Raw genomic sequence first — 15,381 nt, forward strand, 5'->3', positions numbered from 1 at the left:
TAGACGAGTGTTGCCGCCTTTTCTGTAAGTAGCAGCTGGTGTGTTTAGTATGAGTGATTTTCAAACTCTTGGATTGAGTAGGATTTTATGTAGTTTGTTTTTTGATTATTGATTGTGGCCTTATTTGGATTTCGGATTTAGTGCTTTCCTTACTGAAGAACACTGTTAAATTATATAACAGGCTGAAATTTTCGACTTCACAATGAAGTGAGTCCCTTTTTATTATGTTTGTTGTATGTGAAGTCCGCTATTCACAGGAGGGTGATTCTTGGTGTTCAACACTTCTGGTTTGTGTTGAGGTGTTGGGGTCTTTGGACTGGCACTTGATATCGGGTGGTTTAAATAGATCACACCTTTTGTGTATAGGTAATACAAACTTGTGAACTCAATTGATGAAATGTAGTATAATCTATAAAAGTATGTATATTGTTTTTTAATAGATTCATGGTGCAACCTTTGTCCTGAGGATGGTCTCTGTGATTGATCCTTTAATAGTGAGACCGAAACGTCGACGCTACGACACTTCTTTTACACAACTAATAGGCATTGGATGCTGCTAGAAATCACATCTGTTTGTATTGATTGATTTCAACATATGACCAAATGTAGATGGCTCGTATTTGTTTGTAAAAAGTGTCACTGACTACTGCTTATGTGATTCTAAATGAGACAGTAGTGTTATATTGCCATTCATGAAATGTTAAGTGGATTGTTTCACTACTTTATTAAATGAGAATATTGAAAATGTATAAAATAATTTTTGACAAAATAATATAAAAGATGAACTTAGGTCATTTTTGAAAGTTTCTTCTTTTTTAAGTTTCTTTCTGAGTTTTTGGAAATCAAGATCACTATTGTGACTGTTTGAATAATTAATATAAATTGAATAAATCCTCAAGGTTTATTTTTGGTTTTTGTCTAATGTCATGGAGACATCTCCATTGCTACTCCCGTTATTGTTACCTTTAAACCCTTTGCGGCAGACCACAGCAGAGGTGCCCTCTTTCTCGTTTGTTTTGAAATACTCCTCAGTCTCTCTGGGTAGCTCTGTTTTAAAAGCAGGATCCAAAAACAGGATCAGGCTTAGTTTTCATGACCTGCCTACGTAATATTTTTCGCACCTTAGCTACTTCATGTGCATGTGGTCCGAGTGGGATATCTCCAGAATCTCAGCCGCTTCCAGCCCTCGGATTATGAAAATATAGTCTGTACGAGAGTTTAATGCATGTACATGCAAATAAGTGTAGTCCCTCTCCTTGGGATAAAGGTCATTCTATGTGTCCAAGATCTACTTTCTGCATATTTTTTCTTCTTCAATCTTTTGACCTCACACACTATAGCTGTTTTCCTTGGCCACTTTTATCCAGATCATTATCCCACACGATGTTTACGTCTCCATTAAGGATCACTTTCCCTGCACTGGTTCCTCCAGAATTTCTTATAGAAAACTATCCTGACCAGATTTAGGGAGTATACATTAGCCAATGTTGAATGCAATGTGGGTTTCCTGAACGAAGATATCCTACCTCCATAATCTGTGCCTTTTATTGGGAGAGTTCAGATCCTTAACATTAAAGTATAAGCTTGAATGAGCCCTTTACTGCTGTCCCTCTGTAGGTCTTCACACTGAACCATACAAAAAAGTGATGGTTGTAATGATTTAATCTCAGCCACTGGTAATTACTCTCAGCTGCATCCCAGTCTATCGTTATTTTGCTCACCATGCCACCTCAGCTTGGACCCACCCATATGCAAATCACTCTTTACCCTACTCTAGTAGGAACAATGCAGCCTTAACTGCCAGGCCAGGTGCTCCCTGAACCAGAACACTAATTGATTTTGCAACAACTCTTATCCAGGAGATGAAGGGGTGTCTCAGGACGACTCCCCAACAGCCACCATGTGCATCCCTCGAATCAGGTGGGTGCAGTCAAAGCTGGTTACATACAGCATGTACGGTTGGTGAGCATGAATCCCTGGTAAATGCCACAGATCGGTTAGGGGGATTGCTGCCACCCGCACCTATGCTGCCGCACAACTACTCTGTAACTACACGCAAGCTCCTTTAGCAGGGCTAAGCAGAGTTCCCGCAAGGGGGAATGGTTTCTCTTTTCTAAAAGTGCCTCCGTCCTATCTGGTGCTGTCTTTTCTGTACTTTGGAGGGGTTCGCAGGGGGAAAAACCCAGGCAGTGCATGCTGTCAAATGTGCCACTGCCTGCAGCACCTCCGCTCCTTTTCTTCTGGCTAGACACAATAGAATCCGACCAGCCGTCTCAAGTGCTTTTGTTTAACAGTGCAGCCATTCCTGCTCTGATGCAGAACTTAGCTCCACCCTCCTTCTCCTTGCTTGATGTTTAGTAGAGGAGGATCACCTAGGTTTTCTCTCCACTCCATCGCCACTTTACCCCTAGATCCCTGCGATCTTCATCACAAGGTGTGGCAGGGGTTCAGACACCAAAATCTTCAACAGACTTGACTGTGCTGACGGCCGTTTTGGGCAGTAGTGAGGGTTTTTTGGTTTTTGTTTTGCTGATTGTGCACGTTTGCATAGCAAATTTTTTAAAAAAGCATAGGTTTGAAGGCCAGACCTTTTAAGGCACTGGTGTAATTTATATGTACACCAGATTACACGATATAAGGAGTTTTTTGTTTTTAGGAAGGTAAGGCACGGCGAGATATGCGATTTGCTGAAGATCCCTGAATGTTGTTAGACCCCGGGTCTCGAATAGGGTTCACCAGTAAAAAAGTTGGCAGCTTTGAGCATTAGGCCATATCTCCTAATAAGAAGCAGACGGAATGAAACCACGTAGATTACTCCTTCGGACAGCCTTCAGGTGAATATGTACATACTTGAATATGTGTGGGTCAGATCAAGTGCTGAACATGCCGTTCGAATGACCTCCAAGTTATTATGGTCTGGCTTGACCGTGCAGCTTTAGCCAGACAATCATGTGACAACCACCAGGAGAGGAGTTCTAGGAGTGCACGTTTTGTTGGGCAGAAGGTTTGGACTGCTACAAAAAAGTGCTTGCCCTACACACAGCTTTGATTATTTAGTAAAATTATCCAGATGCCTGAGCTTGTGCTTTATAGAGCACACGTCATTGTAATGCTATTAAAGTTTGTTAGACAACTAGATAGTTAATGGTGTTTTTCTCTGGCAGCAGCACAGGTAAGGAGGCAGTCATTAACGTACACAGATGTTTAGGTCTAGCTGATAGAGCATTCATATTTGGTATTGCCAATACGTGTATGTTTTGTTTTACCCGCGAATTCTCGTGTGACCAGTGGACAGAGAATTCCTGGCAGCTCAGGACAAGGTTTTTTTTATTCAAATGAACAAACGTTAACTAGTAAAGCGTCCAATTGCAGTCGAAAGGTAACCTATTTTAAACAAATTGAATACAGTGCTTTCTGAATATAATTTCCCAAGACATTTTTAGTAGTCTTGTAGTGCAAAAATCAACTATGCATATATGCCATTTTAGGAGCACACACAGAACGGTGTTCACTAAATCACTTTTATTTGTCCTGCATTTTCTTATCATATGCCTTTGTCTATTTTGATACTATAAACGTTTGTTAAAGTGTAAAAACTTCAGTTTACTCTGACACGTGTTTCGTTTTTTTAAAGTGGTCAATCTATACTCTGTCATAGTCCAGAATTTGAAACATAGATATGTTTGACACTTTAACATGTCGTATCACAGGTCGGTAATTTGTGGTGTTTGATTATTTTTTAATTCTTAGGTACGCTCTTATCTGTCAGCAGTGCTTTTCTCACAATGGCATGGCTCTAAAGGAGGAGTTTGAATATGTTGGTAAGAACCTGTGATGGATTATAATTAAGAGGGTTGAGGGGTTGTTCTGTTATTTGAGATGAATTTCATTTTGGTATAAATTAGCTAAAACCTTTAAGTTTGTTTAAAATGAACGATTGTAAGCTATAAAATGTAACTGCTATGTTAAACGAACAGCCAGGGTTTACGTTGTAACTTATCCTGAATGGTAACTGATTCAGACAGGGGTTAATCAGCTCTACAGTTGCTTTTCCAGTCAGAGGGAAGGATGGACCAGGTAGTACTGAACCTAGAAACTGTATTGCGTTTACAAATGCCAAAATCCGCAATTTCCCATTTTGCTTTGTGCTTAGTGAGTTTGTGGTTCCTGCCTGGCACTCTCAACTGAGTGAGACTGAGGGGAGCTGCCTGTTCCCCCAAAAATGTATTCTGTTGTGTGCTGCCAAAAATTAGATTCTTAGCCAGTAGCCCGACCTCGAATTTTATGCCTGATATTGCTCATTGGTAATGAATATATAACCCAAAATATTCCGGAACCTGAGCCTACCATTGACACTGTCAGATGTCCAGCACAGCTAGCAGCAAGCCGGGGACAGACAAGGTGAGCTCCAGTAATGCAAGATTTGAAAACAGATCACTGAAAACCATTTGGGCTCATGGAACTCGTTGCCCTAGACATTGTTTGATGTAGCACTGAAACGACTAACTTCTCATTGTGGAGTAGAATGGTATAAGGTTCCAAAGCTAGCAAAATCGGCAGGGTAATTTTAAGGATAGTCCTAAATTTATAGGCTTTTTAGTCAAAACGCCAAGGTGACTTTAAAGGCTAAAAGCAGATAATCTCTGGAACAAAAACTGGAGGAAAAGAAGGATTTGCCGGGAGAACTTGATACGTGGCCTACTCCTCCCTGAGTTAGTCCGCTTTCTCTGTGGATAGGCAGGGTTGAATCTAATCCCCTTTGAACTCTTAACCTCCCGTCATCACAGATTACCAGTAATTCCAGGGCTAGACTTCAGGCTGGAGAGATTAAGGGTCTCTTAATGAGGCCCTGTACCACTACACCCTAGAACCAACCATATTAAAGCCAGTCGTGCTTATGTTACTGTAACTGTAAAAACAATCTAGCTCTAGCTTAGAGTACTCGGGCCCTCTAAATGGGAACACGAGCAAACCCAAAGTATTTATTGCCTCCTTGGGCCTCAACAGTGCGGTGCAGCTCGAGTCCCCTGGAACAGTTAGGAATGGGATGCCCAAGTGTATTCGGGAATGTGATTAATTTGTGCAGGACTGTTCTCATTAGAGCAGGATTATGGCTCATTTGCATATGGTTGGTACTTGTTCGTTGTTGCACAGTAAGCTAAATAGTTAGCAACTGGAATGAAACCCAAGTAAACTGTTGGCTGAGGCTGAGGTTGATTGAAGAACCCATGCCCCAGTCATTGTCCTCTACCCAAATCAAACCATGAAAGTACTTGAGAATTTCAGGAGTGCCATTTCAAAGCATTTGCATTTTTGGCAACTTCATGTGAAAACTGGGCTAGAAAAAGTAATAGTAAAATTGTTTTTCATTTTCTCTCAAGGGGGGGGGGGGGGGGGGAGAGCGGGTTGTGCAGTCAGGCGAGTAGAAAGCTCCTGACTTTAGATTGAGGAATATGGGTTCTCTTCCAGGAGATACTCGTCAATGGTCCTAAGCATGGTTGATGTAGTGGGTGCCAAAGTACTTTAAAAACATGCTTGTATGTATAGTTAACATTGTACAATAATATAGTATATAGAAGCTGCAGCCTATAAAAAGGTACAAATGGCTACATATCATTTTCTTTCTTTTTTTTTTTTTTCTTTTCAAAGCCAATTACATAAAACTACTCGCTGGTAGAAATGTAACCATATAATTTTTTTGAAATTCTTTTTTTAGGGGAAGGAATGTTTGACAGTGTTAGCCAATAGGCTGCAATGCAAATCATTTTAAAACTGGTACTGTGCCTTTAAGGGCCTCAGCACATACCCTGCATCCCATCATACCCCACAGGTGACTGACTGTTAGGTCTGTTCATTTTTCCAGATCCGGGTTCAGGATCCTGGGAACTGAGCTCTGACTTTTTCGCTACAATAAAATCATTAAAAATCTTTCTTAAACTTCAAGTTTGGGGTTTTATTTGGCTTTTTTTTTTTAAGACGTACATTTCAATCACTTTCTGACAGGAAAGTAATTTATTTTCCTGTCAAATGCCCTCAATTTCGGTGAAGTCCCCTTTCTGTGAGGAAAAAGAAGGCCCAGATAGACATCCACAAGATCTGTATCCTTTGTCTTCCAGGAGATAATTTCCCTGAATCCTGCAGGCGCACCCAGACTTATTCAAGAAGACCACTGAAAGGGAGAAGATCAGGCTGCATGGACTACAGAAAAAGCATGATGCTTTTGGTTCTTCTAGAGACCATGGAGAAGCTCCTTCTTCCACAGAGCCCTCTCCTCTCTTCAAGGACTACCCAGGTTTACAACCAAGGGGAGAAGCTGTTCAGAGAAAGATGTTGTTTCCGATTGACGTCGAGCAGGACTTTGAAAATGGGCACTCTACCTACAGATTCGCCATTATCAGGTATAAAGTTGAGACACCATTTGACATCAGTACGCCATTTGAGGTCAGGACACCATTCAACAGTGAAAGAATCCTGGAGCTCACTGTTGAGACATCCATCAATATGCAAGCTGCCGCTGTCTAAACCACCTTCTTCGACATCCAGAACCCCGTCCAAGCCTCATTAGGCAAAGTCTCCATCCATCCATCTTTCACCAAGGTGGCTACAAGACGTTGGAAAGAAATGAGAACCTGGGACTCCAAACTCAAAGTATTCCTGGACATATTTTGCCACATAAGTCTGAACAACAGACATGACACTATTTTTCATGATCCAAATCTTGTAGAAAATCTAGAGAAAGATCTCAACCTGCTCACTCTAGTTTGAGAAGATACAGGTCGAGACCATTGGGTGGGGGGGGGGGGGGGGCATGATCATGTAGAACACAAACTATCTTGGACAACTACTTCAAGATCCTCCACCAGAGATTACTCTCCCACTCTGACAAACACACCTCCAGCAAGGGTGTCGCCAGTTGATTACCATACCACGAAAGAGGAGCAGCATATTTGAACATTGCAACGTCGCTCCTTCTACAACAACTTTGCCATCTTAGAAATATTGCATCAGAGGACTTTGTCAAGACCTCTCCTTCCTCCAGTTCCTGGTTATCTTGAGCCTGCTATACAGATCTGTTTTACATCTGCAGCATTGAGACTTTGACGAGGAACTTCTGTTCCTTAAGTTAGATCCTCCAATGGATTTGGTAATTGTAATTGCAGCAAGAAAGACCCATACTTCTGATATGTTATATTGATTTGTATAGTGCACTATTCACCCGAGAGATTATCCAGTCGCTTGTGCAGGTGTGTGTTTGTGATCCCCACAGGTGCTTATATGAAGAGCCAGGTTTTCAGCTTCTTACAGAACTCAAGATGTGAGGGGGAGGCTCTGACGTGTTGGGTGCAATGTAGGAGAAGGAGCAACCCCCACTTCTGCTTTTGCGGATGCGAGGACTGTGTGCAGAGTATAAATGTCCGGTGAAAGTGTATGCGGATGTTCAGGTATTCTGGTCTGTTTTGTATAGGGCTTTGTATGTGTGTGTGAGAAGATTGTGAATGGGGAGCCAGTGAAGCTTCCTGAGGTGTGGTGTGGTGTGGGTGTGGCATTGGAGGTAGTCAGTCTTGCAGTAGTGTACTGGATCATCTGCAGTCTGTGTAGGAGTTGTTTGAAGATTCTGAAGTAGAGAGGTTTGCAGTAGTCCAGCCTGTTGGTGATGAGTGTTTGCCAGACAGTCAGTCTAGTGTTCTGAGCGAACCATGTGAAGATTTTTTGCAGTTTGAGTAGGATATGGTAGCAAGAGGTGCACACTGCGTTGACTTGAGCCGTCCTGTTGAACTTGTCTAGGATGATCCCCTACATTTCTTACGTGGTCTGTGATAGGGAGGAATCTGCAGTTAGAAGTCCCTATCAAATATTCCCCAAGCTTCAGACTGGATCTGGTAAACCTTGAGCATGCTGGGAAGATGTCGTTGTGTTCGAAGTGACATCGTAGTGCCGATAAAAGTACCACCCTGACTCGCTGATATCAGTTACTTTCGTTCTGCAGCAAGAGGATGGATTTGGAGAGCTACCTCAGTCACTTTCTGACCAACATGTTTCCTTTTTTTGTCAAACATTTTTGAGCTTTGCTCCCAGTGTTCAAGTCTTATGGAAATTGTCATAGGTAAATGTCTGTGTCCGATCCCACTTGGTTTGTCTCTGGTGCTTGGGATAAGGGCACGATCCCAAGGACTGCGTTAAGTTCAAGTCAGTGCACCCAAAGGCGCTTTGCGAGTGGGTGATGAAGCCCCTTGTGGCGTGGCAGAAGGTGGCTCCCTGCAACTACTGTCGTTGTGGAAGATCTTGGGGCCATACCCATGAACGGTCATCTTCCCACTCTTAAGACTTTCTTGTCAAAGTCAGGTAAGTTTTAAAAAAAAAGCACTCTAAGAATTTGAAGCACTCTTTGACTTGACCTTCTCTACATCGTGCTTCCAAGCCCCACTCCTGCACTTCACTTGCAGAGCTGGTGTCGGGGTCCATCTGCTCTACCCTGAATTTCCCAGAGCTTGAGCAGCGCCCCAACTGGAGCAATTTTATGAAACCATGAACCCCATCTTTGGGGCACCAACTCCCTCTTGAGCACCTTCGGGGCTCACAGAGCCCTAGGGTGCCTTGCTGGGTTACAGTCAGCGGGTTTGACCTCGATGTCAGCTGAATCCTCTGGATACGGACCCGCCTCTGAATCCACACCAAAAGCCCACATGAGTGCCTCCACCCACCCCTGCTGTGTCCCTTCCAGTGCAGTTCTCTGCACCTCCTATGCCCCCTGACAAGCCAATTGTCATTCCTTAAAAAAAATTGATTGTGATGCTGCAGCGGAACTGCTAGATGTTGCAGCCAATGCTGTTCGGTTCTTCCCACCTCCTGGACTTTCCCCACAGACTCCTACTTTCTTGAAGAAAATGATGAGGTGATGTATGGTCTCAGGTGGGCCGAGATGGTTACTGGTTTGAGGAGCTGGGTGATTACAAAGTCCTGGATACCTCCATAGACAGAGGCATGGTTTTCTCTCCGAGCCAAGTCTTGAAGAAAGGCGCATCCTTTGCCACTGTGATGTGCAGGGTGATGGAGGTTCTCTAGCTGCCTGTTCTTGAGGTCACGACTAATGTCGTGACTGAGGTGCTTCTACCTGGTGCAGGCTCTTCTGACCCTATGCTCCCCTTTAATGAAGCCCTCACCGCCTTGCTCCTGGGGGCCTGGGGGAAACTTTGCACAGGGGTTCTATGCATCGTATGATTGCTAATGCATTATCCTGCCCCAGAAACGGTCTTCTTTTTCCAGCACCACTGCCCTGATGTCTAGTAGGACACAATTGCAATGGTCAACCCAAGTGTGTTTCCACCACACCACCAGATAGGGAATCTAAGAGGCTGGACACCTTTGAGAATCACATTAGTTTCTTCCACCTGCTTTGCCGAGCGGTTGGTGAACATCACATGCTTCTTGGAGTGATATTCTTATGCTTTATGGGATTCGGTTGCATTTGGGATGGAAAGGTTCTCTGCATGGTAAGAGACATGAATCTCTTCCCTGAGTGCCTAACTGTATTGTAGTCTCGATTGTTAATGATGATTTGTTTGTCATAGGCGAACATGGATCATGCGTGTGCACCATGACATTAGGTCTGTTTCACAAATTGCAGTCTTGTTGGACTGGGAGGGATGCTCAAAGCATTGCCCTCCTGTGGCGAAAGGCTACTGCCTTCACCAGGAGGTAAGCGGCTCGAGCGCGATGGTTGCAGCATAGTGTGTAGTGATCAGTAGTAATGAAGCGGTCCGTTTCACCCTGTCACTGGAGTAAGGTCTACAGGCTCACTTAACTTCTTAAAAGTTCTGATGCGTTCTTCATTCACCCCTAGCCTACATCAGGCTGATGTGGAAGTGCATGAGTGGTGTAAATGTGCTGAGTGCATGTGCGCTCACAAGAAATACACTACACAAAGGGTGAAGCGTGGTGCAATGCACACATGGTAGGTGTGTGCGTGTGTTTTTAAATAACACACTCTGGTACAGAGAGACTGCAGAATTGAACAGCGTGCGCGTACTGAATGTGTGTGCTGCATGTGGGTTTGCTTGTGGTGGCATAATACGTGAGGATGACAATTGTGTGCAGTAAGGTGTTGTGGATGTACACTAAGTGCAAATGTGCCTGAATTGGTAAATTAATTGGAGGACCTTGGGTTCCAGCTTGGGAAGCCCAGGCCTGCCTTGTAAAAAAAAAAAAAAAAAAAAAAAAACCCAGTTGAAAAATCCAGTTGAAAAATCCTGTTTCTCCACCCCTCTCGCCTCCAAGACAGATTTGTATTGCTTCATTCCTTTAATCCTTTAAGCTGGGTGGGACTTGCACTGAAGGATGAGAGAGCCAGGCTGTCTGTGCATTTCAAAGGACTCTGATTCTATTATAGATCACAAGGAGTAATCCTGGATACCTCTCAGGAAGAGAGATGGGGCTGATAAGGGAATCATAAAAAATAGAGCGGAGGGCCCAAGATTAACCTTTTGATGCACATATCACTGTGGCCGACATTTAGGTGTGCACTCTGGTTACTCCCATGAATGTTGTTGTGAGTTAATCCGCTTCAAGTCCTGCCTGCTGTGACATACGTCCTTCAAGAGGAAGAAGAAAGGGGAAAAATGTCCATTTCAAAGAGGCAGATCCCCAACATAAAACCTTCTAACACCCAGAAACTAATTTACATGTTGTGTCTGGAAAAGCACAATAAGTAGGGGAGTCAGAGACCCCCATGCTTTGTCATCTGCTAGGCAGCCAGACTGGCTGTGTGACAAAGGGAAGCTCTGCAAGACTTCTGCCTGTGACCAGGACTAGGGACCCATGCCTGCTAGTCTCCTTGCTGGGTGAGGGCACATCACCCAGGAAAACCACAAGGAAAACCCTTTCATGAAGCTGCAGTTCAGCTCTTTGTAGAATTTATAGTATTAGCTCTCAGCTCAGGGTTTCAATGCTTTTGCATTTGACTCGTGAGGGACATCTAGTAACAGCTAGTGGAACTGCAGCTTGATTCAATGCTTTTGCATTTGACTCATGAGGGACACCTAGTAACGACGAGTTGAACTGCAGCTCTTTGTAGAATTATTTTGATATTGGATACTAGAATATTCACTGCCCACTGCTAATCTTGTCCCATAATGCTTTGCAGGGCCTTTGGTTGGGATTGTATTTTTGCCCATAACTGTGCTTAGGGTGGTCCTAAGAGGATGGGAACATCACTGAATCGTTCAGCAAGATGTGCTTTTTGTTTTCAAGGCATCTGCTCGGTTCTCTCCCTAGGTTAGGGAGGATCCCAAAATCATCACCTCTCACTGCTTGCTAAATTATCACTTTCACTTTTGTGAAATGACTCTATGCATTTTAGCATTTAAAGACAGAGATACTTGTTGTTTTACCAAAAATATGAGGTCTCTGTTGGCGGAGTGAAGTTGCAGAGTTTTTGTTCAACTTCATAGAGTTCTGCGTAGTAGTACTCCGCCAACTACGCCCACTTCACGAGAGAACGCGTACCTCTTATGCTCCGACGAGACGCCGAGTGCTCTTTGCTTTCGGGAAACACCCGGAGCTCATTTCACTATCGGTCTGGGCAACGCCGGTCTGTATTCCATTGGATTGGTCTGGCCACTTGTATTCGATCTGGCTGAAAGGTAATGGCCCCTCTGAAGGCGAGCACACAGCGGGTCAGACTACTCACACGAAATACTGCTGCAATTGGTATGGATAATTCCACTACTGAGGGGGTGAATGCTACATCTAAAAAGGTCTTCCTCTGAGTTGGCAAACCAGTTATGCAGTTGTTACAATTGGGGGACGCTGCTAACCTCCTTATCTCTGAACCTGCTATCGCAGACATCGTTATGGAGGCTGTTCAATGCAAGTCACCGTTCGGCTCATCTGATGCTGCTTGGCCGGTAACCATTGTTACACCTACCAACGACGCTTCTATTATAGAACAAGGAAACAAGACTGTAAATGACAGCAGAGATGATTGCAGTGGTATAGCTGACTTGGGAGTAACCTCCGATTCACAAGTTAACAAAGAACATGCTACTATAGTCAGTAATGAAACTGTCGAGCTGACTAGTACTCTTTTTGTTGGGATGATTAATAATGGTGAGGCAGATAAAGGGAACTTAAGATCTGGCGCGTCAATTTCAGGGAATATTGACCTGCTTGCACCAATAATAGCCCCAATAATAGCAGATATGGCTGACCCGATTCATTCGGTGGATACTTCACCGATTGTCATGGGATTATCAGCTGAGACCTCGGTATTTTCTTTATCACCAGCAAATATAGACTATTTATTTTACTCATCTGACTCACCTGATCACCTTTCGGAGTCTTCCAATGCACAACCTCAGTCTATTAAGAAGAAAAACGTAATACTAAATTGGCAAAAATTATTAAAGCTGGTCATAAGGCTGGAGTATCTGATAAAAACATCTTTGCTTCTCAACAACAAGGTAAAATTATGACTGCTACTAAAAGTAAAGCTAAATCAAGTACGCAAGATAGTCCCTTACGAAAATGGGTTGCATCAAAGGGAGATGTCAAAGCAATTGTTTCGAGGCTATCTGGTCTAGCTCAGACTTTGCCTAACACTAGCAGACAACTCCTCTCCCTCTCTTCTTCTGTAAACTCTTCTGTAATTGACTGTTTACCTAAACAAATTAGCACAACTCGGAATTGTGGTACGGTTGAAGCTTCTGCAACAGTGGCTACTGACTTACCGAGTGCTCCCTCAATACCAACGACTTCATCAGAGCCTTCTCTAGCTTTAATCATGCAGGCCATGTCAGAGCAAAGATCTGAGGCTCAGGATTACTACACACAACTCAGAGCGGATAATGGCAATATACAACAGTCAGTCAGCAGTAACCAGCAAAGTCTCGGAACATGCAACTGAAATGACAACCTTGCAACAACGACTATCTTATAACGAAGATGCAGTAACACATTCTACCAAGCTGCTCCAAGAACATGATGCAACTTAATGCTTTAAAAGCCAAAATCGAAGATTTAGAAAATCGCCAACGACGGAATAATCTACGAATATTTGGAATTCCGGAAGGGAGAGAAGGCTCTGACCCATGGTTATTTATTGTACAAACATTTCAGAAAGCCTTTCCTGACTTAGCAGACTGGGACTGGGACTCCCAAATACAAAGAGCCTATAGGCTACCAGCATTCCTTAATCAAAAAGATCAGACCGGTCCACATCGACCGCGACCAATACTTGTATATGTTGGTAACTTTCTATTGCGTCAAGCCATTGCTATTAAAGCCCGGCCTAATACACCAGTTTTAGTGGACTGTCCATCATCGCACATTCAGATCTATGTATACATATGTTTCCTTTTTCTTTCTCTCTTCTACTACTTTTAGACTTCTTTGGTATTTTTTTCCCTCAATGCTTAAGTACTGTATTATTAGCCAATGTTGGGAGGTCTTGGAGAACTGTGTCTCTATACTGTCATGAATCGACAGCAGGTTAATGGGGGTGATTCCTTTTCTAGGACACTGGCAGGCGGGCAACCTGCCAGTGTTTGGGGAGGGGTGGACTGTTGCTGACTAAGGTGTTATGCGGCGATAAACAATTGCTATAGGGGTATAAATCGGGGGTTGTACAGACTAAACTAGTACGTAATACAGATATAATTTACAGAATCTGCATGGGCAACAATAATCTGTTCGTGTTTTCTACTTGAATACTTAAGCCAACGTTTTTTCCGAAGCCCCATATGGGGAGAGTCAGTAGGAGCCCGAAGTGTCCAAAATTTACATAATGGGTACAATCAGATGTATAAGTTGGAATGTGGTTGGGCTTAATTCACCCATTAAGCGACGCTTGGTGAGAGAGGAGCTTAAGATATATAAGCCACACTTAGCTGTTTTAGTAGAGACACATCTGGCGTACAAAGATAGGGGTTTGTTCAAACAGCTTGGCTTAGAGGTATTAGAATGTACCTCACAAAGTGCAGCAATTAGAGAGGTAGCTATTCTTAAACATAAACATTTTGTCTGTAAAATACTTAAAACAGCTTCTGACCCAGGTGGCAGATGGGTGATCCTGCAACTCAAAATTTCTAATAGTAAACTAGTTTTATGTACATTATATGGGCCGAATCAGGACGAACCTGCTCTTTTTGATAAATTAATGTTGGAGCTCCTGGACTGACAAGGGGAAAATATAATCTTTGGACTTTAACTGCACTCTAAACTATTCTATTGATTCAACAATTCGATTTGCCTTTCCAAGGATGAGTCTGGTTCTAAAGTCTATTTTTGAGTTGGCCCGGCTTCACAGGCTGACGGATCTGTGGCGAGCATTATTTCCTGCGATGCCCGGCTTTATGTATTATTCCAGACCACACCAACCCTACTCTAGAATCGATCTAATCTTTGAGTAGCTGTCTGTTAGAAAAATCCGATATAGAGGTCTGCCCATGAATAACTTCTGACCACAATCCGTTATTGATACATATACAGTCTCAAATTGAGGACAATAGCAATCGCCCTTTCTCATTCCCCAGATACTTACTGTCTGACCCAGAATTCATCTCTCATACTCAGGGGGTTCTTACTAATTTTTTTCAATATAATATGAATACTGCTTCGCCTTTTATTCTATGGGATACAATGAAAGCTGTCATATGGGGGTCCACGCAACAATATAGATTTCATATGAATAAAGTTACGCAAAGACGGGCAAAGGATCTCCGTAATACTTAAAAAAAAAAAAAAAAAAAAAAAAAAAAAATTTTTTAGAATTATCCCATGCTCAAGTAATTATGTTGACTGGATCAAATAAAGAAGCTATATACTCTGCACTGATCAACACAAGGACGCTTATGACCCGACAATTTAAAGAGAAGGCTGCAGCTGCCTATAATAAAAATAGATTGAACCAATATGAATATGGGTATCAGGTTGGGCAGCTGTTGGCTTATCAGGTAGCAGACAAGGAAGCTAAAACCCGGATAGACTTAATCAAGGGCAGAGATGGTTGAGTGTATACCTCGGATAATTTAATCTTAGAGCAATTTTAGCAGTTCTATTCAGATATATGCTGTATCTGATAATTTGGATGATGCTCTACCTATAGAATTTCTTAAAGTCTTTAAGACTTTAATTCTTCCACTGTTTCAAGTAGTTATGAATCAGATAGCTCAGCGCAAGCAAGTCCCTAAGTCCTGGGACATGATCAATATCTTCTTGTTTCTTAAGAAAGGGAAGAGTTCTGACGATTGTGGGTCATATCGCCCAATATCTCTTATAAATACTGATGCTAAAATATTTGCGAAAGTGCTGGCGAACCGCTTGACACAGCATATGCCGGGGTTGGTATCAGAACACCAACATTATCATAGGCAGAGATGCTACTGC

The 15,381-nt window shown here is 42.9% G+C and overlaps 1 protein-coding gene across 1 annotated transcript in view; it reads left to right on the top strand.

The window, feature by feature from the left end:
• LNPK (lunapark, ER junction formation factor) overlaps positions 1-15,381 on the top strand; it is a 527,269-nt gene that overhangs the window by 417,237 nt on the left and 94,651 nt on the right. Inside the window, exon 11 of the mRNA XM_085645246.1 lies at positions 3,751-3,821. Within this exon, the coding sequence (XP_085501372.1) occupies positions 3,751-3,821 (71 nt within the window). The remainder of the gene's footprint in view (positions 1-3,750; positions 3,822-15,381) is intronic.

This window comes from Triturus cristatus, chromosome 3_1, assembly GCF_964204655.1.
Source record: "Triturus cristatus chromosome 3_1, aTriCri1.1, whole genome shotgun sequence".
NCBI lineage: Eukaryota > Metazoa > Chordata > Amphibia > Caudata > Salamandridae > Triturus > Triturus cristatus.